Below are 23,093 nucleotides of genomic sequence, written 5' to 3' on the forward strand. Positions count from 1 at the left end.
AACCAGACTGGGAGACCATTTAAAGGCTCAGGAACCCTGAGATAGCTTAGCTGATTAGAGTGTGACACTTTGAGCCTACAATACTGAACCTTTTCACAATATTCTAATTTTCTGAGATTCTGAATTTGGAGTTTTCATAAGCTGTAAGCCATAATCATCAAAATTATATCAAATAAAGGCTTGAAATATCTTACTTTGCTTGTAATGAGTCTATATAATATATTAGTTTAACCTTTTAAGTTGAATTACTGAAATTAATGAACTTTTGCACGATATTCTAATTTTTCGAGTTTCACCTGTATGTCTGTGTGCTCTGTGTGTGTGCACATGTGCAGGTGTGCTTGTGTGTACTTGCTGGTTGATTTTTGTTGGAGCTTCAAAGTATCACTGTGTATATTCTACTGTATATGTTTTTAATTTTAATTTTTAATGAGCCCTTGAAGCAATTTTGGTGTGGTACAAAGCCCAGATTAATGTTTTACTTGTCACAGAAGACGGTTTTCCTGTGCAGTGTAGCCTCTTGCACCTGGTGGCCTCTTTCTTTTCATCATAGTTTGGCATGTGGTCCACCAAGTCAAACTGCACTTCAGGTAGGGGCCTTGCATTCTGAACTTGTTGACTATATCCATGGACTGGCTCAGGAGACATGCTGGGTCTTCTGCGTTTCACTGCCACCGGCTTTTGCACACTCACCAGACATTGGGCCACATTCGTTTTGAAATGGAGGAGATCCAAGAAAATATTTCTTGGGATCTTTGCCCTCTCAGCATCCATCCTGTACTCAGACCATCTGTTGACTACAGTGAGGTGAAAGGCACTTGTTATCATTCTCAGGGTAACATTTTTGATCGAATTTCAGTCCTGTACAGACTGAGGATTTGATCCAGTAGTTTGACACCACCCATTGCTTTATTGTAGAGCCTTACCACCTCTGGCTGAGTGACATTCATATCCGTGCTCTTCTTTTTGTCCCAGTGTTGCACCTCATCCATAAGGCCAGCACCGACAAATTTAGAAGCCATAAGGACTGATCTATTGTCAAACCATTTAACAAGCACCACCCTCCCATCACGGTTCATAACTTCATTATAGTTTACTTGCTCCAATCTTGACATGTCTTTATTGGACCTGAGTGGTGGCTTTGTAAAACGGCAGGCTCTTGCTGGCTCAGCAGCATGGATTTTCTTCTCTGCTAGTACATCCAACACATGCATGTGGGGAAAAAAGATCAATTATACAATTAAACTGATCAGCCACAACATTAAAACCACTGACAGGTGAAGTAAATAACTTTTATTATCTCATTACTATGGTACCTGTCAAAGGGTGGAATATATTAAGCAGCAAGTTAACAGTCAGTTCTTGAATTTTATATGTTGGAAGCTGGAAAAATGGGAAAGAGTAAGGATCTAAGTGACTTTGACAAGGGCCAAATTGTGATGGCTAGAGCGACTTGGTCAGAGCATCCCCAAAATGGCAGGTCTTGTGGGGTGTTCCTGGTATGCAGTGGTTAGTACCTACCAAAAGTGGTCCAAGGAAGGACAACCGGTAAAGATGCGACAGGGTCATGGGTGCCCAAGGTTAATTGATGCTCATGGGGAGGGGAGGCTGGGCCATTTAGTCCGATCCAACAGAAAAGCTACTGTAGCACGAATTACTGAAAAATGTAATACTTGCCTTGATAGAAAGGTGTCAGAACACACAGTGCATCGCAGCTTGCTGCATATGGGGCAGAGTGCCCATGCTGACCCCGTCCACCGCCAAAAGCACCTACAATGGGCAAATGAGCATCAGAACTGGACCAGTGCAGATCAATGGAAGAAGGTGGTCTGTTCTGATGAATCACATTTTATTTTAGATCATGTGGATGACCGGGTGCATGTGCGTCATTTCCCTGGGAAAGAGATGGCAGCAGGCTGCACCATGGGAAGAATGCAGGCTGGCGGAGGAAGTGTAATGCTCTGGGTAATGATCTGCTGGGAAAACTTGGGTCCTGGCATTCATGTAGATGTTACTGACACAAACCACCTCCCTAAATATTGTTGCAGACCACATGCACCCCTTCATGGCAATGGTTTTCACTTATATAAGTGGCCTCTTTCAGCAGGATAATGCTCCCTGCCACACTGCAAAACATTTTCAGGAATGGTTTGAGGAACACGACAAAGAGTTGAAGGTGTTGACTTGGCCTCCAAATTCTCCAGATCTCAGTCCTATTGAGTATCTATGAGATGTGCTGGACCAACAAATCTGATCCATGGAGGCCCCACCTTGCAATTTTCAGGACTTAAAGGAACTGCTGCTTAAGTCTTGGTGCCAGATACCACAGGACACCTTCAGCGTTCTTGTGGAGTCCATGCCTCGACGGGTCAGAGCTGTTTTAGCAGCACGAGGGGAACCTACATGATATTAGACAGGTGGTTTTAATATTGTGGCTGATGTATATTATCTATAAATTATCAGTGGATAGGACCCTTTAACTGGAGGCATATTAAAAGATGTGTCGATGATGGTGGTAAATGGCCTATGATGCCATTTAATCTCCTTCTTGGTAAATCTGACATCAATCAGTTCCTCATGCTTCTGTGTCTACTTTGTCTCTACTCTAGCTTCTACCTCAACCTCATCTGCTACCTGCCTTCTGTTGTGCAAGGAACCTCTCCACTGTCTCTGTCCCTCTCCAAACCAATGCAAAATAAGTACACTTGTAACAATAAAGAAGGTAAGGAGTAAGCTTGACAAACACAGACATTTAATAACACTTTTCAGCATACAAAGAAACAAAAACATGCACTGCTTTTCAAGCAACAAAAGGGAGAGAGAAGCAAAGAGGGGAGAGAGAGGAGAGAGACGGGCTCTCCGGACACACCATCGACTAGCCCTCAGCTTGCAGTCATGCTTATATCTGCGACGCCAGGTGATGGCACTGGACCCCTCAGCCGTCCCTTTCAGTTGCCAATTTATGCAGCATTCCAACGTCAACGGATAAAGCACTCCCTCGGCGTCACGATCCTCAGTCAGCAGCGAGGACTCCTTGACCGTGCAACCTTCCTCCTACCCGGGTTTTGGCAAAAGTCAAACAATTAAGAAGGAAGCTGGGATCGGCTTCACAAACACATAGACATTTAATAACACTTTTCAGCATACAATGAAACAAAAACACGCACTGGTTTTCAACCAGATGCGTCAAATCATCAAAACACGCAGACAAGCTTCGTACACCTCTCTCCCATCAGCCACTGTCTCTTCTCCTTAAATACTCCCACCTCTCCTTTCTGGAAAGCGAGGCTGGTGTGGCGCTCAGGTGGAAGTTATTCACCACTTATCTTCCCGACCATGCTCTGCCCAGATGCCACTCGGCTCCGCCCTGCTCAACACAGCACCTTACTCACTTTTAAACTATTCTCAATTTTTATATTTACCATTAGATATTTACTACTAACTTCTAAATTTACCATCTATCTCATTCCTTGTCTCATAATCTGCCTCATATTCTTAAACAAAGCAGTCATTATCGGATAGTTCACCATTTACCAGGAGTTTAAGGAAGTGAAGAGTACTTTATACATAATAATATTATACATTTTAAATTGATGACAATAAACATATTGTCAAAACACATTTTAGCTATGAAAAATGTCCACAAATGTCGCAACCTTGGCATACTGATACTAAATAATGAGGTTCCTTCTGATGTCTGTTAAGACCTGATATCCACTGGGATGGACATTAATCTTTAAAAAAATCCTGTTCTCTACAACTTTGAATTATCTTCAAATTGACTTTACATATTATCACTTGAATGTGTTAAGATTATAACCTGTGCAAATTGATGAATCTACCATGGACATAAAATATTATTTAAAAGGTGAAAATGGTGCTTACTCCTCTTGACTAGTCGGAGAGCCATGGCTGTGTTTTGTGATTCTTGAAGATCTCTCAGATTAAGATATGGTTGATAACTTAATTGTGATTGGTTGATTAGTGACCTGGCATTGTTCAAATTATGAAAGCATACATTTTTATTGGTTTATAGAGAAAAAACATGTCATGTCCATTCCAATGGATGAAATAATGGTTCATTTTAATATTTAACTGCACAATAGAAATACATCCAGAAAACCTTATTTTGGGTAAAATGCCATTGTCCTCAAGAAATAAAACTGAACAATGAAAAATGTGAAGAATCGATTTTGTAGATTTCCAAGACTTTATTTGTAAAGTGTGCTTTGAGACATGGGGGAGTGACTTGAGTCAGAGATGCCACTCAAAGCTGATTGGTTCAGCATCTTTTAGCTGATCTGTAATTCAAAATGAACCCTGCTATGGAGCAAGTTAGCCATGTAGCGCAAGTTACTATGGCGATGAACACCGCTAAAATACGACCAACTTTCATGATACCTAAAACCTGGGGTTGAGGCAAACTAAACCTTACCTGGCTAGCCACCGAAACTGGCTTCATGATACAGGCCTTAGACAAAACCGACACATGGGAGGGCAAAAACTAAAAGGAAACAAACCAAGTAAGAAACCAACAAACTAAGAAAATGAACAAAAAGCACTGGACCTGAATCTAATAACCCATATTAGAAAATAGTGCACAAAACAACTGCCAGGCAACAACAAGACCAACCACAAACTTAGGAAAGCTATAGGTACACATGACTACTTCTTCTGGTGTTTAATGGCAGATTGGCAGACCAACATAAATGGTGCATTCCCACCACCTACTGATCTGGAGTGTGGAGTATACTTGCTTTAGGTACACATGACAAGAGACACAAGGAGAATATATAGTGGGAGAAATCAGGCAGGCAAACGAGAAGGGCAGGTGGAGCAAATTAATAGAAGATAAGAAAAACGAGGGGGCGGGGAACACATGGAGAGACAACATAACAGACATTATTACAGAGAGGAAACAACATAAGTGCCAGGATCCTGCTAATAATGAAGAAACCATACAGAAATCAGGATCCTGACGGTTTCATAGAATTCCAAATCAGATAGTAGGGCAGCTGGTTGGTTAACATTTCAAACTGTGTGTTCTGTCCAGTTGTGACTTTACCACTGATAATAAAGGGATAGTTCACCCAAAAATAAAAAAATTCAAAACCCTGTAGAATGTTAGGCACATTTGAGCCTAAGTCACCATTGTCTTTCAATGTATGGATAAAAGATACAGTGAAAGTGAATGGTGACTTAAGCAAACATTCTGCCTTGCATCTCCTTTTGCATTCCACACATGGCAAACAAGTGCACAAGATGATATGGTAAGGTGGCTATTGGGATGTTTGTTTTGAATATGTTTCATTTCTCTTTCTCTTGGCACTACAAGTTGTCGGTGGTGGTGATGTGCTTTTTCATCCCAATGTTTGTTCCTTGGGTCTTTTTAGAAGAGACCCTTTGGGGAGGTGTGGCAGCGGGGGCGTGGTCAAGCGCCGTCCGGGAGAGAAAAGCGGTAAGGGCGCTTACACCTGAGCTAAATTATGCCTAACACCTGTCTCTAATTCCAGTGAGCACGAGGAGAGTGGCATAAAAGCAGACACAGAGCCTCCAGTCAGGGAGAGACCCAACAAGCGAATCCAGTGTGCTTGAGCCCCAACAAGCGAATCCAGTGTGCTTGAGCCCCAACAAGCGAATCCAGTGTGCTTGAGCCCCAACAAGCGAACCCAGTGTGCTTGAGCTTTATTAGATTATGTTGTATGATATCGTTTGTGTATTATTGTGAGAAAGACGGCAATTAAAGCCTTACCTTTTAGTTGGAGCCTCGTTTCCTGTCATCCTTCCCGTGAGGGTTGTTACAGCAGGTTACTTTATCCCTGATCTGTTGAGATACACACTGACCTTTAATGCAACCTGGCTGGTTAACATTGCTGCTCACATGTGGGGAATGAAGCCCTATGACCAAAACATCAACCCCAGAGAGAACAAATTGTTGCTCTCAGTGCCATTGGTAGGAACCATTATTTTCTACCTTAAAAGAGCTGAACTTTTCTGAACTTCATTGATACTTTATAAATCATATAGTTGGCACAATTGTAGCCAAAAGATGTGGTTTGATATCTAAACACACAGGTGGACACAGAGCCCTCGTTGTTGTAACCAAGCTTTATGTATTGCAACTAGTGGCATCTCAGGATCACCATGTCTGGTGGGGCACAAAAATCACTTAACCCAACATGTCAGGTGTTGTGTTAACCGAAAAAATCTCTGTCACATAATTTACAGATTTTTTAAACTTAGCCGGATAATTCCAAATACCATCTGTCATTTTGACAGATAAAAAATAAATTAATTTTAACGTATTGCATCAGTTTTGAATTCACTTTCTCTCACTCACACACTCCCACTGTGTCTGTGTTCCCTTTTTATATTTTCTGTATTATTTATACCATTACCATTTACACCTGGTAATATGAGTATTTTTTGTGTTTGGATTTCGAGGAGAGGGTCTCTGATTTCATGATTTTACACATCAATAATTAGATCTTTGTTTTAATGCATGATAATAAAGTGCAAAAATGGCGGATCATTTCTGCCAGTTATACTTGCACTTAATATAAGCACAAACATTACATTTAGAGCAGAATTATATTATTATTTTAATGGAGTGAAGGAATTAACAGCTTCAGAGATGTGTGTGCTTCTCATTTGTGACACTTTATGTTGATATCATAATGAACAAGTTCTGTGAGCTTGTGTATCCTCAGTAAAGTATATGCTATAATAATGAATGCTATGCCCCAAATTGCCTTGAATGAAGCCTTATAAAATAAAAACAAGAATGAAGGATAAAAATAGATAATGGTTGAAATTTTACAACTTAGTCCATCAGAGTGACCGATCAAGATTTGTTTCTAGTTCAACTTCTGAACCTGATGCCACACACAAGCATCCCTAATAATTTAATCTCAGCACAAATCACCACTAAAATGTGCACATCCGGATCAAAAAGCTCAAGTGACCGTGAAAGTAAACCAGGAACAGGCAAACCATCAAAGTCTGTGCATATATCTCACTAACTCAAAGATTCAATATTTTTCAGTAATTGTAATGTAAAAACACCTCAAAGCACTTTCAACTTGTGGGCACTTAATAAGTTGTAAACCAAACATATCATAAAATGTATAGAGGTGGGCTCTTTTCTTGGTTCCTTTTTGACAAATGAATGTCCTTATGCAGCATTCTAAAAATATTCCTTCACTTATTATTTAATTTTTTATAGGATAGTGATTTATCCAAATTAAAAAGAGTATATATATATATATATATATATATATATATATATATATATATATATATATATATATATATATATATATATATTTAAAATACACTAATGTTTAAAAGATGTAAATAAAAATGTACTCTATTTTCCAGATGAGTTATTTATACAGTGTTGACCATTGATGTTTGGGAGTCTTAGGCACATATTTAAGGAATGTTGTTTCTCATATATACACCATGATTTCTACAGTTGTACCTTGAGTTTTGTATTGAATCAGTATGAATCCTTTTTTTTAAATGAATACAGTGTGTGCACATCTGAAAGTATATCTCACCAAATAATTTTTTCCTCACTTTGAACACAGTTCATTCATGGGTATGTCAAATTGAAAGAAAATTGAATAAATACAGCTTACTCAATGTGAGTCATCTGATGTCTGTGAGTGGTTGGGGGAGAACATGGGGGCCAGGCTTCTGTCAGGGGGGCCGCCCTCTAGAACCGCCTCTGGCACATGAGCCACTGATTATTGAAACATGAACAGAAATTTTTGATGAAAGGTTTTTCACAAAATATATTGTAGGTCAGCGATTCGCTAATGTAAAACTATTACCTCACAGTAAAGTAGGCCATATAGAAAGGCATTTAGAAATGAAAAAATAAGGTTCTCTTTTTAGTGGCAGATTAGTTTTACTTCGGTCTCATGAAAGCCTCTCAGAGCGTAAACCAAAAACATCCCCGTGGAATCTCCCAAATAACTTTCCTAATCCTATATTAATCTATCAATTCGGTCCCTCGCCCCATGGATTCGAATGTCTGTGATTGATGGGTTCTGAAGTTTTGAAACGTTTTACATTTTTTTATTAAAATACCGGATGGCTATACAATAGCAACATCAAATCTTAAATTAAAAATTAACCTGATCATGCACATACAATTTTGTTAGTGATTTCTGTGGTCCTGGTTAAATAAATGTATGAATCGATAATTTAACACTAACTTAACACTACAAATAACATTTGTCATTTGATCCACCAGATAATGCCATTAATCCCTTCGCATTATCAGCCACTACTGTATCAAGCCGTTTCATGCGGCTCTTGAAATTGAAATGTAAGGCACAACTTTAGAGATGCCATCCTGATTTCATATTAATTCACTCCAACTGTTAGCACACAGGGAGCTCTTCCCAGCTATTTGTCCTGGAGGAGCCCAGGGTGCCCTTTTGATCATTTCAGTCTCTCTCTGGTACAATAGTGCTGATTGGCTGAACGAGTAAGAAAAGGGAAAATCTTTAATTAAGCAGATAATCTCTTGTTGGGATGAGAGGAGCTCCATTTCAGAAACCCCTTGGCTCACACATGAGACCTCCAGACTCTAAGTTCTGGATGTAGGTTATATAGCGCTCTTGCAGACCCCACTGCTTTCCAAGGTGAAGAAAAGTCTGCCAGTCCTCTCTCAGGATGTTCATGGATTTGGAAGTTTATTATTACACTTTCATCCTGATGGCTCACATGAAGTCTTGCTGCAGTTGGTAAGTCCAACTTTTTATTGTCACTTAAGCAGACGATTTTGGTGCTAACATCGTGGTGCTCCATCTAGTAGCTTCTCTCGGATTGTTATAGACAATACATTTATCTCGGATTTGTTTAAACTATATTTATTTCTACCATTTGCATTGTGTTTTTTTCTCTGGAATAATAAAGACGGAATTTAAAAATCTTCTCTAATGTCCATGATAAAGATATATGTGGAAAAGCTATGTTCTAATTTTTAAAACTTTTTGTAATGTATTTATTTATGAAAAAGTTAATTAAACTTGTTACAAGTACATTTTTAATGATTAAAATATTTTGAGATTTGTGTTTCTCAACTATTGCATTTTGAGATATTAATTTTCATTTTGTAACATTAAATATAGGCTAGTTTCATTTGTCATATATTTCATTTGAAAATGTACTTTTAATATCTGCAGTTGTAATTACAAAATGATAATTGGCTCTAACCTTTTCAAATGTTCGAGATGTTATCAATGTTTTCAATGTAATAAGATTATATTGTTTCATTTGTAATCTCAAAAGGAACATAAAAGTTCAGTCTCTCTATGTGATGGATCAGAGCTAACACTCTTACGCTGACTTAATAGGTTGCTCTGTCTTCCAGGTCAGTGAATAATTTCCTGATGACTGGCCCAAAGGTAAGCCAACAGCTTTTGATCTCCTTTGCTGATCCTTATCAGGAGAGAGAAACTTCAAAAAGTCTAAGTCATTTATGGATTTAATGTAGTTAATGTTTAATGTAGACCCTGTTACCTTAATGCAAGCAAGTGGCAAATTAAAGGATTCACACACAACATGCAGGTGCTGTATTTCTTAAACATGTGTCTTCTGTGGATTAGGTATTGCTTGGTTCTTAGGGTGGACTGGACCATATAGGTTTCACACACTTGAGCTCATTCACAATGTGAAGTTGAGAGGACTTTTTACCGAGTGGCCAGGGAAGGGGCCTTTGGTGGGTGGTCATCATTAGCAACCCAGCCGTCCATGAGAGCACTTGTAGTGCTGTCTCTTCGAAACCACTTGAGACATATTAGATTGTATAAACCAGAGTTTCAGCATGAAATATAGACCCTGTTGTTTATTTTTTGTGTGAATTACTGAGTATGAGTTTTTACCACTGTAAAACCATAGGGAAATCTCTCACCGTAGTTTTTTTTTTGTATCATTTAGTTGCACCATTAATGAGCATACAGCAAACATACATTTTTTATATGAATTGTGCATGCTGGGAATTGACGTATGATAAAAAAAAATGTTCCATGGATTTATTTATTTTGTAACCCCTTCACTAAGAGAGCATATTTCATCCAGAATTATTTGCTGTGGTTTGCATTGTTTCAGGCCTACTTGATCTACTCCAGCAGCGTGGCCGCAGGAGCTCAGAGTGGTATTGAAGAGTGCAAGTATCAGTTTGTGTGGGACCGCTGGAACTGCCCAGAGAGGGCTCTTCAGCTCTCCACCCACAGTGGACTCAGAAGTGGTAAGCACTATGGACCGATATGTACAGTATATAGTTGTAAAATCTACATCTGTGAAATAGTTTTGCATAGATTTCAAATCTCATATTGTGTTCTTTGTAATGTGCATGTACTGACTCAAAGCCCAGCTGTAAAAATCACAGAAACAGCAGCTAAAACACAATGATCCCATTTAAACCAAAGTGAAGTCTCTCCCAATGTTGATGTGGTTGAAAACACTGCATTCTTGAGTCAATTAAACTTGGTCTGTTAATAGGCAAATAGAATAGCCAAAAAGGGGATATTGTGCACAAGAGTGAGTGAGTGAAATGGACGCCCTCTCAAGTCAAAGGGTGGGGGTCAAAGGTTTGCCTCAGACTCTTTTCATTAAGCATTCCTCAAGTGTCAAAGAGGGGACCTGTCGCAGTCCAGCGTCAACCCCAAACTGACTATATATGAGAGTAGACCAACAGTGCTACACTATGTTTGATGCAAAGTGTGAAAAGCCATCCCTAGATGGGTGGCAATATATATATATATATATATATATATATATATATATATATATATATATATATATATATATATATATATATATATATATATATATATATATATATATATATATATATATATAACATTTGAGTTCAAATATAATAATATATATATAAAGGCTAATATTAAAAAAGCAAATTAAGTATTTGACAGATTTGAGTAAATCATCTAATGAGAAAAAATTTAATACATAACTGACCGAAGCATCATTTCTAGTTAATGGGACTCTACTAGTAAATTAACTCTGCTTACTCTAAATTACTCTACTTCAGTAAATTACTCTCCTATACCATCATTTACTCACCCTTATGTTGTTCCAAACCTGGATGACTATTTTGTCTGTGAAATACAAAAGAAGATGCTAGGCAGTATGTTAGTCTCAGTCACCATTTACTTTCATTACATCAGTTTTTTTTCTATACAATGTAAGTGAATGGTGTTAATAGGCACATCGGCATTAACATCTCCGGTGACAGAATTTTCCTTTTTGGGTGAAGTATCCCTTTAAGAATCACGCTCTGCAACATGTACCAGTCTGTATAGAACAAAAGAATTTGGCAAGATCATAAAAAAATGTCATAAACACAGCAAAAGTTTTTTTGTTGTTTCTTTTCACAGCAAACAGAGAGACAGCATTTTTCCATGCTATAAGCTCTGCTGGAGTCATGTACACCCTCACCAGGAATTGCAGCCTCAGTGACTTTGACAACTGCGGGTGTGATGACACCAGGAACGGCCAAAGAGGTGATAAACTGAAACTCAACACTGAATGAAATTGTTTTGTTTTTTATACAGTTGATAGAAAGTCAGTAAACATTATACATATGTAGTAGATATTATATGTAGGTCTAGAAAAGTATATGCTACATTTAAGTAAAAATTTATACAGGACTGAATTTAGTGTGGCGAAATTCATCATACACTCAATAAATTGCTCTTTGGCTGAATTTGATTCAGTCATGGACAGTGGTTCCATATGTTTGAAATTATCTTTCTTAACCTAAAATTACTATGTTATCTCAACACAAAAACTTTGTGTAGGAAGAAGCTAGTTGTCAATGTAACTCAAATAAATCTCTTTGTTTTCTTTATGTACTAACTAGTAAGTTGAAGGTTAGCACGTTAAATACTGTACATGCAGGTTGGAAGCACTACAGAGTATAGTTTAGAAACTATGCTATGGTTAGTACAGCATGTACTCTACAAAGTGAGCAATAAATTCCATGTGCAACATCCACCTGTCCTTATCGTTAGCTCAAGCTCTACTCTTCTTCATAATGGTGACCCCCAAATCTCCAACATCATCTAAATCTCATAACAAAACATTAAAGACTAATAAGTATATCCCTTTATATTCATAATGCACAAAAAACACATTACGGTAAATAACATTTAATTGTAACATTTCCTTTTTTTTTTTCGAGTCTAACTAAAAACTATGTTGTAAATACAATAAAATACTTTATTTTGTCTGTGTCATATACTTTATTCTATATTATGCTGTTCTGTCTCAGGAGGCCAGGGATGGCTATGGGGAGGCTGCAGTGATAACGTGGGATTTGGAGAGGCAATCTCCAAACAGTTTGTGGATGCACTGGAAACTGGACAGGATGCACGAGCTGCCATGAACCTGCACAACAATGAAGTAGGACGCAAGGTACATGAAGAAATGTTTGCGCTTTGGAAAAAAATCCTCCAACGCTTAGGAGTTTCTTTCTTAGCATTTGCTTTGAAGAGTACAGTGGATTGAGTTGGGCTAACTGCACCATGAGACGGGGCCTAAAATTCAAGCCCCTCTGTTGGCAACCAACAGATTATAGAGTGCCTTTTGAATAATTCTTTCAGTGCTTCTAATGATAGCTTACCACCCAAGAGTTTCATTCACAGCCTTATAAGCAAGGTGCCACTCGTTCTCCCAATAGAGTGTGCGCTGTACCAGAAGGGCCTATTTACAGCCTGTGAATGTCCTTTATGACAAGGCCTTAACTTGAGATTCTTGGGATCAGTGGTGCAAACTTAATTAGTCAACCTAGGGGTCCACACATTGCAAAGGTTCTGCATTCTGTTGCTTCCCAAATAAGTGTTTAGTTTTATTCTTGCAATAAGGATCTTGCATTTATGTTGGGCTTTGTTGTACTTGAGAAAGCCACGGGGATCACAGCCATGTGGCTCAAGTGCTCTTTGTTTACCCAGTCTGTGCCCTGTCTGCAGGTTTTGTCAATTCATTGGCACCTGGAGCATCATTGTAACTGAATAAAATATGTGAAAGAATTCTTTTTCACTTCCTCCTCAATGGACTTGCCACTGGGTCTGCCCATGACAGAAAACATGTTGACAATGGCTATGCAAAATAAATACACCCCTTTCCTGTGCCGAACAATCTGGCTCAATGTGAAACCCTGATTCTGCATTTTATCCGGAGCAAATGCCTCCCTGAGAAAAGAGGCGTTCCTTTTTAAAGGACAGCTGTTTGCTTCAGCTGAAGTCAGGAATTATTGTATGGGCACCTAAAAGGAGAAGAACTCAGACTTGAACCCTGAACCAGTTCCTCTTAACTTAGAGATTCCTTCTGCTTTTTTAAGTGGAGGTTTTTGGATGTATAGCCTGTCTAGTAAAGAGTGCATTGTATGTTTAGACCGATGAGTTCAATCCTAATTAGAATGTTTTTAAACATGAACATTTGCCTCTAGAATGCATGAATGAATGACAAATGGAAGCCCTTAATTCTGAAAGAACCATTGAATGAAATGTGTTCTCCACAGAAGGGCATCTGTAATTCTTTAACGTGAGATCCTCTCTTCAATCAGGCAGTAAAAGGAACCATGCAGAGGACGTGCAAGTGCCATGGAGTGTCTGGCAGCTGCACCACGCAGACCTGCTGGCTCCAGTTGCCAGAGTTTCGAGAGGTGGGCAACTACCTAAAGGAGAAATATCACAGGGCTCTGAAGGTGGACCTGCTGCGTGGCGCAGGTAACAGTGCGGCCAGTCGTGGAGCGATTGCCGAGACATTCAGCTCTATCTCACGTAAAGAGCTGGTGCACTTGGAGGATTCCCCTGACTACTGCTTGGCGAACCGCACTCTGGGTTTGCCAGGCACAGAGGGCCGTGAGTGCTTGAGGAAGGGCAAGAATCTAAGCAAATGGGAGAAGCGGAGCTGCAAGCGGCTATGCGGAGACTGCGGCCTGGCTGTAGAGGAGCGCAGGGCTGAGACTGTATCCAGCTGCAACTGCAAGTTCCACTGGTGTTGTGCTGTCAAATGTGAGCAGTGCCGTAAAACTGTCACCAAGTACTACTGTGTTAAGAGGACCAAGAATGATAGTGCCAGCCGCAGGAAAAGCTATCGATTAAAGAAGAAGCATTAGAGATGTCCTGAACTGTTTGCAATGGTGGCCTAGCAGATAGTTGTGCTGGAGATAGCTTGTGAATGAAAGAACTTGAATGAACTCTAAAGGTACAACTGAACATTACAGGAGCAAATTAGAAAAAAAAAATGCTTTAATGGAAGTCTAGATCTCCAGAGCTGATATTATAAACATTTGCCTCAAGCATTTCAAAATCACTCCTATACATCTTTCTACATGTTATACATTATAAGCTCTGAACACCACATCTAACTATTATATAGCACAATAGACTGTAAATAACCCCTTTTTGAGATTTCACCAACAGGGATGTACTTCACTAGATAATTTATTGGAATGATCGTACACGTTTTAATTAATCATCGGGCCACATTTGGAATAATTTTTTGCTAAATGTTTTCTTGTCTGTTTCTACCTGTTTTAGCATTCTGATAATAGTTTTGTCCTGAGATTGTATATGAACTGTAAATAAGAGGAAGCACTTTGTATATTGTTAATTTATTGCACAGATACTATAGTACTCTTTTTCTATGATAGTTACTTTCTATGTTGCCTTTTTTCACATTACTTTCATAATTAAACATATGTTATCTGTATCATCCTATTAATGATTTCATTATTTTAGGTTAGTTAAATCTGAATTCATCTGAGCCAGGTCCTCTCTAATTCCCATGCCAATTTATTATATGTGCTTGACAATAACGTCAAAATCCCAAAACAAGTCATTTTTGATCCTTGCACATGGATTTTAAACGTACTATTCTTTTTGCTTATTCGTTCGATTGTCATGAACTAATTTTACACACATCAGGAAAGATTTCATTGAATTCGTATTATAACCCGAGTATAAGAGTTCTAAAATCATATTATTTACTATCGACCGTTAGTCAGATCTAATTATTTCTTTGTCTTCAGCATATATAGCCATTTTCTTTTTGCATTCTTCAGCTTGATGTCACCTAACCCTGGGGCAGAGAGACAATGAGAGAGAGCATTTAATTATAGTCCTCCTTCCTTCACGCCTCTCTCAATTTCTTCTTCACTAATGCCTCCTTTTCTGTTTTAGTAATCCTCAAAGCACTCCCAGTGCTTTTGCGCTTGGATGTTTCTTTACGGTTTAAGACTAGTTTAATTAACTTTGTTGAGACAGAGGGAAAACATGAACCAAGTCGCCCCACAAATCATCAAGCATCTAATTTTGTATGCTAATCTCTTTTTTCATGCCAGCATCTCGGGAGAAAAAAAAATGTTGGGAAAACTTCATGTAGCCTGTATTGGGCGTCCTGTGGATGTTTTATTCCAGGCCCACCTATTTGCCTCTTTTCAGACCTCTAGGGCCTTCCTTTGCTCGATTTAACAATGAATGGCGAGCTAATCAGCTCCCTCGGAAATGCACTGCTGCTGAAGATGCTAATCCCCCTCTCCTCCTCCTTCAATGGCCTGTCGCCTTCAAAAGGACTTTGGGAAAAGGCTTTGCATGGATTCACACTGTTTGCTGAATAGAAGTTAGTTCAAGTATTGTACCCAAACAAGTAGGGTTTATAAACAAATACTTGCAGCTACCATTCCATCTGTGAATGTGCCAACCCTACACTACAACACATTGACAAAAATGTGGCCCTTTAAAAGTTTACTAAAAAAACGAATTAAAACACTATCTATTGGGGATAGTTTGAACTGATGTAGTCCTCTTTGCTTAGATTTAATGAAGCACCTCATTGATATCTTATTTACGAAATCAAGATCAAAATAAATGACACCTTGCTAATCATGTGGAATTTAAGTGAATTCTGTCAAGTTAGCTAGCTCATAATCTTCCTTGGCTTTCTCAGACAGTATTAAAATGAGGCAATTAGATTATATAATAAATGAATATTGTGTATTATAATATTACAATATGAATTGTACTTTTTATCAAATAAAATAAATAGGCAAAGTCAACATATAATTAACCAGGTCTAAATGCGACTGTTGAATGTCCTTATAAATACACTTTTTTGTTTTGTTCTATTATGTGGTAAAACAAATATCTGCTGCATTTTAAACTCTTTGCCCAGATCTGCCTCCTTCCAAAACATATAAGCAAAATAGCATACATATCATGCATTCAGCTGTTTATGTTGCTGAGGCATGATATCAAGTATAAATACTGCAATCCCATCTTTGTGCTTTGTCAAGAGGTAAACAATCTGCAGTGTTGAATCTTTCATGAGTTGAAAACACAAGACCCAGTTAAATCAACCTTAAACCTATACGCAAAACTTCCGTTTTTCATGTGTTTAACTGAAAACAGGGTCACGACTGGAAGGTTGGCCTTTCCATGAGTGATTTGCAGGGGGGCATGATTTTGAGGTGGCTGAGAGTGAGTTGACATGCCGGAAGAGAACAAGATTAAACTTTGTCATGTCTGGAATTTCCCCATCTCAGCTTTCTTCTCTAATACATGGGAATTAATATTGGAGATGGGCTCCAAAAACTTTTTTCACTTTGATATGTGCACCAGTATAACTCTTAAACCATAATTTATAATACATTTCTATTATAAAAATGTATGATTTTAGAAGATAATTTTTTTTTTTTTAAATAAAATACAAAAGCCTGAGAGTAAAAGATATTCAGCTCATTATTCAGTATTTTAACAATATTGCCATTTCATTTTTTATTTGTAGAGAAATTAAGGGTCATCATTGGAGGGTTACTCAGCTCTCTCAGATGACTGAAATAATGATACAATCCACAGAGATTGGGAAAATTACATATAATGGCTCTGAGAAACCTTGACTAATAGGATTTTTGACTTAAGACATCTGGGGGAAGAACACTAAGAGGTGGCTAAGGTCAGAATGGGTGTGAGTGTAGCCATGGGTGGGAAAGCACTATTCGTCTTCTCTTTGGCATTCCCAACAATTGGTTCACATGACTCTTCAATCAAAAGATACAGGCCAAAAACCCTCCTCTAATTCCCCATCATCAAGACTTCTGTAAAGATGTTTAAACTATCTAGAGTTATAGGTTAAAAGTAAGTACATAATTGATAATGTGAAGTCTTTTGATACCTGTCCATAAAATGCCAGCTATTCAGACAAGGTAAGCACATAAAAGCAAGTGTTTTTCTACAAAAACTGTTAAGTTGAATGTGCACCTTGAGAAACATCTGACTTTGGCACAATAGTTCCATCTGCTGGTGAACTAATTTATGCAACTGATATGATCACTTGGACAAATGAGGACATATTAAGTTTAGGGATACCATACCATAGCCCTTCTATCAAGGTTAGCCTACAAGGCTAGCATAGCATTGCATAACGCAGAGGTCCCAAAGACATTCAATGGGCGGTGCAATGGCGAGAAGACAAGACGCCGTTCTTTTCAGTGTGCTGAATAAACTGCTTGTGTGTTTGAAATAAATATACAGCACCCCTTCACCCGTCCCGGTTTAACACTTAAAAATATGCTTACCTTAAGGCTATGGGTAAATGACATGAGAAGATTGTCAGAGGTGTCCAACAGAGATCATTTTTATGACTTTGTGTTTTATCTTGGAGTTTCATGAGCACAGAGGTATATCAGTACATCCACAGAGTGAAGCTAGGATCTTTCAGATTTATGAATGAATTATTCTTGTTTTAAAATCTCCCCCCTCTGCTTCTGGTTGATATGCCATCACCATCTGAAGGTAAATCTGTTGCAAAACTCAAGAGCTTGTAGATTTGAATTTGAGAACTTGTACAATAATTCAGTATATTTTATATGTTGGAACAGTTGTCTGGTGATTATTGAGATTTTCTTCCTTCACTCTTATAGCTAACCGATATTTAACCTCTAGTTCATGTTTTCATTGAGCTATGGAACTTGTGGCATATGACAGCTGGCTGGATTTTCGCTTCCTATGTAGTTTTACTAAATGCAAACATCCTGCAGAAACTTTTCTTCAGAGAATTCTCTCATTGCCATTCTTAGACATTACATGTACGGTCTGTTGGAGCACAATTCTGCGTTGATCAACGTGATCAATCATAAATTCACTCTTAATCATTGAATTATTAAGTTATTTAACTTATTCTGCCACTGCATCAGCCAGCCATTGCCACTACTGGACTTGTTTTATTCACAAAAACGGCACTGGCACTGTCGTGTGATATCATCACGTTCACGTTTGATTGGTCTGGCATCAGTCGTTCCAGCTCTTGTGATTGGTCTTGGCTTCATTGGCCTCGCCCTCACCCAGCACCAGTAGTCTGCTCTCTCACATCTTGATTTACAAGTGCATAAGTGAGTTTTGATACAGGTTTTTTGCAAAAGTCAAGGTGGAAAATTTCAAGTTACAGTGGCAGATCTGAGAGGTTGTAAATGCAAATTTGTGGTTGTACTGCGGAAGTTAATTAAAGTACAAGAGTAAATATGTAAAACAAGTTTGTGTCTGTCATTGCATTAATATGAATGTCATTTTACATATTTATGTAAATATATTTATATTTATATAAATATATTTTTCTGCAACTTTGAATTCAAAACACAGGTTTTGGATTATTGTCTGTGAGTGCAGATTGCAGCATTCAAAACTTTTCACAACAAGTATATATATTTATTGTACAAGTTCTCAACTTCAAATCTACAAACTCTCGAGTTTTGCAACAGATTTGTCTTCATATCCCCTGAACATTTTAAAATACTCATGATAACATTTGGCAACTCTATAACCAGTAATCCACATCGTATCTAACTATACTTTACACCGTAGAAATCTATATATAAAACGCTAGTCCAGAAGATCAAAGACAACAATTTAATGATGGCTGCATGCTAGTTTATCTGGCACATAATGCAACAGTCTGGTTCCGGAAGTAAAAATCCCATAATTTGTTTTTTTCAAAGACAAATGGATTTTTACTGATAACATACAAACCTTTAAAGACAGACCCATCATGAGCTCTGTGGCTATTTATTGATGGTATGTGTTTCTGTTGAAGCCGTCTGTGTTATTTTAACTTCATTGTTTAAAAATCATGTTTAATAGTGGACTTCCTGTTGAACAACTATACTACCCATGGTCCAGCAGAGAAAGATCTTAGAACTGTAACAAAAAAAGCCCACCAGACAAGCCCTGAAGCAACCGCCTATTCCCATGAAGCACTGTGAATGATGCAAATGAGTCGTTCTACCTTCACCCTCAAACTACGTTGAATATGTTTGCATTAGGGCTGTCGATTTAAAAAATAACGTGTTAAAAAAAATTATGCAATCAAGACCATAATAAGGAAGATTCCTGAGAAATGCAAGCTTGTAGTACCACCTGTTTACTCCAGAGGGCAGTAAGTGCAATTTCAGCTGTATGAGCAACGCGCAGTTTATACAGTGAAGAAAACACGTTACGTTCTTGCGTTCAAAGCAAATCCGAACTAAGGGATCTCAAGATGTGTTTAAAAATTGACTATTAAACTATATTTAACTTGACACAGTGACCTAAACATTTTATGTTTATGACACAACACATCCGAGATGCTACACAAGCATGTCTGACGTAGGTGTAAATTAACGGGTCCTTAAACAAGCCCTCATAATAAATCTCAAACTGATTGACAAATTCAATCAGTGAAATGGATTACTGTGAACTGTATGCCAATGATTGGATTATGATCAATAATATGGTAGTAAACAATACATTGTATTCTAAAGCTGCTTTTTGTATGGTCTTATCAATGATCAACTCTTCTGGTACAGGAATCTAATGCATTGTAATTATCTGAATATTTTTTATTATATATATATATATATATATATATATATATATATATATATATATATATATATATATATATATATATATATATATATATATATATAATTTTTAAATATTTAAAGATAACTATGTATAAATATATATTGATATAAATATGTATAATCATTATATATTGAATTATTGTTATATGAGGGGCTTTCTCAGCAAATATTTGTATATGCGATTAATCGCGATTATTTAATCGGGACACCATGTAAAAAATTATCGATTGACAGCCCTAGTTTGCATATATCAGAATATTTAGCAATAAACACAAACTATATTGTTTCTTATAATCTACAATCTAAAATCAATAGTTTAACACATTTCTATCGTTTTATATTCTATTACGTAATTTGCAATACTTCATGGGATTGTAGTTTTTTGCCCTTGTGAAAGAAGGTAGGTACACAGATTTTGTCTTTTTGTCTGATTTTCAAATATTTTTTTGCTTCAAAACAAATTTAATGTTATGATTCACCTTGAAGCTGGTTTGGTTCATGGTTTAGAACTCTTTTATGAAGGATTTTATGAAAAATCTATGAAAGAAATGAATTGGAAAAATACTTCCGGAACCCAAGTTACTAAAAAAGTGAGTCGGCACTGTTGCGCTTGAGAGCAACAGTGCCCACCCTCTTTTTCAGGCATCAAAAGATCCTTCATTAAAGGTGTCATGAATTTTATTTTTATTTTATTTTATAATGTTCCTTATAATTTTAGTGTAATTTTTTTCATTAAAAGTAGTCATAATTTAGGAATAATTGGTAATTTTCTATCCTGTTTTTGTGCCTCTGATGCAAACGCTCCATTTTGGGGGCACATGTTCTTGACATTTACATTTATGCATTTGGCAGATGCCTTTATCCAAAGCGACTTACAGTGCACTTACTACAGGGACAATCCCCAGAGCAACCTGGAGTTAAGTGCCTTGCTCAAGGACACAATGGTGGTGGCCGTGGGGTTAGAACCTGTAACCTTCTGATTAACAGCCCTGTGCTTTAGCCACTACACCACCACCACCACTATTGACTGAGTAACATCTTTGCATGTGGATAAGTGTAAACACCCCCGCCATTACGCACATGTGGGGTTGTTTTGAAAGCTTCGGATGGTTAAAAAAATTACAACCGGAGGAATTCATCCACACGTTTGAGCCAGAGTCTGATCCCAAATTAACCCCCTCCACAAACACCACGGATAATGCAGTCTATGACAGTGTGGTAAGTAATCACTGTAATTTACTTGTCAATTTGTGTAATAGGTATTCATTTTATTGTTGTTTAAACCAAGACAAGACATAACTGTGTGTATCTTACATAGTTGGGGCATTTTCCAACAGTGAAACATTTCTGTGTTTTACAAATGCTGAGTAACGCATGACAGTACCAAATAAAGTATAAATACATGGTGCTATCACATTTATAACTGTGAGTGGATGTAATATTGCAGTCATTGTTACTTCAGTCATGGCTACTACAATATTATTTACTGTGCAACATGTAAACGTATACAGGATACATTCATGGGTGTTTGTCGTTCATCATATAATCATCTTTCATCATATATTCTGTGTAGTAGCAAATGCATACGTTGTTCATTACAATGAGTCATGTTTTCATTAAAAAGGAAAGAGATTGTCTAAATATATTGATATCAATACTCTTTAGGTGCATCTGTGGTAATTGTGCCATCATGCCAACAGAACAAGAAAATATATGCTGTTTACAGATCTCTTTGCATTAAAACTAATACACAAGCATCTAAAATCAATATGATCAAAACAAATTCTCAGTATCTAACAGTCTGTAACATTCGAAGCAAAACAATTAACATAGATACTCACACTTGTTTGTTGTGACATCACTGTCAGGTCCAATGTAGTTGGCACTGCATCAACTTTTAATTTAAACCTCTCTGTAAAGCCTGCTTCAAACTGTGTCTTGTTTGTGAAAGAATCATTGGTAAAATGAAGCGCGCAAACAAAAACTTTCTTACCGACGTGATCCGGGACTTCATTAAAAATAAACATCAGCCACTCTTTCTTTTACTTCTTAATGTTGGGATCCTTGCAAAGCTAATCCAAGAAATCTTTTCCCACAATCTGGCACTGCACAACATATTGACATCTTCGTGTCCATTGTGACACATTCTGTTGCTCCAAAAATAATCTCACCACTCTAACCGCAAGACCGGTGGGCGGGCCTAAGCAGTGTCGACAATAAAGAAGGCATTGATCTGTTTATTCGGAGGCTGGCCTGTGCTGATGTAATACCTCATTATGACGTATTAGTGAGGAGGAAGAGAGAAAAAGTCATTTTGGCACCTTGGTTTCAATAAAGCATTTTATTTTGGGCTAACGAAGAAGTTTTTGGTTCTAAAATGTACCGTATGTTTTGATGTTTTTCCAATTCATGACCCCTTTAAAGAGTTGTAATGCATGAACCATGTCAACCAGTTCCGAAGGGAATCACAACATTACAGACTTCGTTTTATGACAAAAAAGTATTTGATAATCTGACAAAAAGACAACGTTACAAGTCTGTGTACTTTAGAGGTGTAACGGTTCAAATTTCCCACGGTTTGGATTGTATCACGGTTTTAGGGTCACAGTTTCGGTACAGTTCGGTATTTGTTGTGTTCAGAAAAAGAAATGTTACTGCCAAATCCAAAGTAAATATATTCTATTTGGTAACATACACCTCAAGAGATTTGTCCTCACTACAAATCACTATGGTTTTACTACAGTAAAACAGTTTAAAAATGGTATTTGTAGTAAAATCATATAACCACAAAATTAACATGGTTGCTGTCATGGTTACAAAACTATAGTAAAATCAAGGTTACTATATGGAAACTACAGTATTACTATTGTAAATCAATGGTTATTTGTAACAAAACTATGATTTCTGCCAAGAAAACAATGGTGACAGTAGTCATTGTTACTTCAGTCATGGCTTCTACTGTATTACTATAGTAAAACCATGATTACTTTATGGCAACTCTAGTATTACTGAATTAAACCATGGTTAATTTTCATTAGTGTTCATAACTAACAAAAAACAAACAAAAAAAAATATCTAATTGCTAACTCAACATTTAACTTAATACCTGCATTTATGCTTCATGTATCAACATAAAGTGCATTTCACACTCATC

At 37.4% G+C, this 23,093-nt stretch overlaps 1 protein-coding gene across 1 annotated transcript; it reads left to right on the forward strand.

Moving 5' to 3' along the window:
- The first annotated feature begins 8,688 nt into the window (after positions 1–8,688).
- On the forward strand, positions 8,689–14,177 carry LOC127660503 (protein Wnt-8b). The gene is made up of 6 exons (XM_052150784.1): positions 8,689–8,759; positions 9,389–9,422; positions 10,126–10,264; positions 11,415–11,540; positions 12,311–12,453; positions 13,604–14,177. The coding sequence occupies exons 1-6, from the start codon at positions 8,689–8,691 to the stop codon at positions 14,156–14,158; spliced, it is 1,068 nt and encodes a 355-aa protein (XP_052006744.1). The 3' UTR covers positions 14,159–14,177.
- The last annotated feature ends 8,916 nt before the right edge of the window (positions 14,178–23,093 follow it).

Source organism: Xyrauchen texanus, chromosome 20, assembly GCF_025860055.1.
Source record: "Xyrauchen texanus isolate HMW12.3.18 chromosome 20, RBS_HiC_50CHRs, whole genome shotgun sequence".
Lineage (NCBI taxonomy): Eukaryota > Metazoa > Chordata > Actinopteri > Cypriniformes > Catostomidae > Xyrauchen > Xyrauchen texanus.

Excerpts from the sequence above, each read along its gene's own strand:
- LOC127660503 (XM_052150784.1), top strand. The coding sequence starts at position 8,689 with ATGTTCATGGATTTGGAAGTTTATTATTACACTTTCATCCTGATGGCT. Across the intron at positions 11,541-12,310 it reads CACCAGGAACGGCCAAAGAG|GAGGCCAGGGATGGCTATGG; the intron begins GTGATAAACTGA and ends GTTCTGTCTCAG. Across the intron at positions 12,454-13,603 it reads ACAATGAAGTAGGACGCAAG|GCAGTAAAAGGAACCATGCA; the intron begins GTACATGAAGAA and ends CTCTTCAATCAG.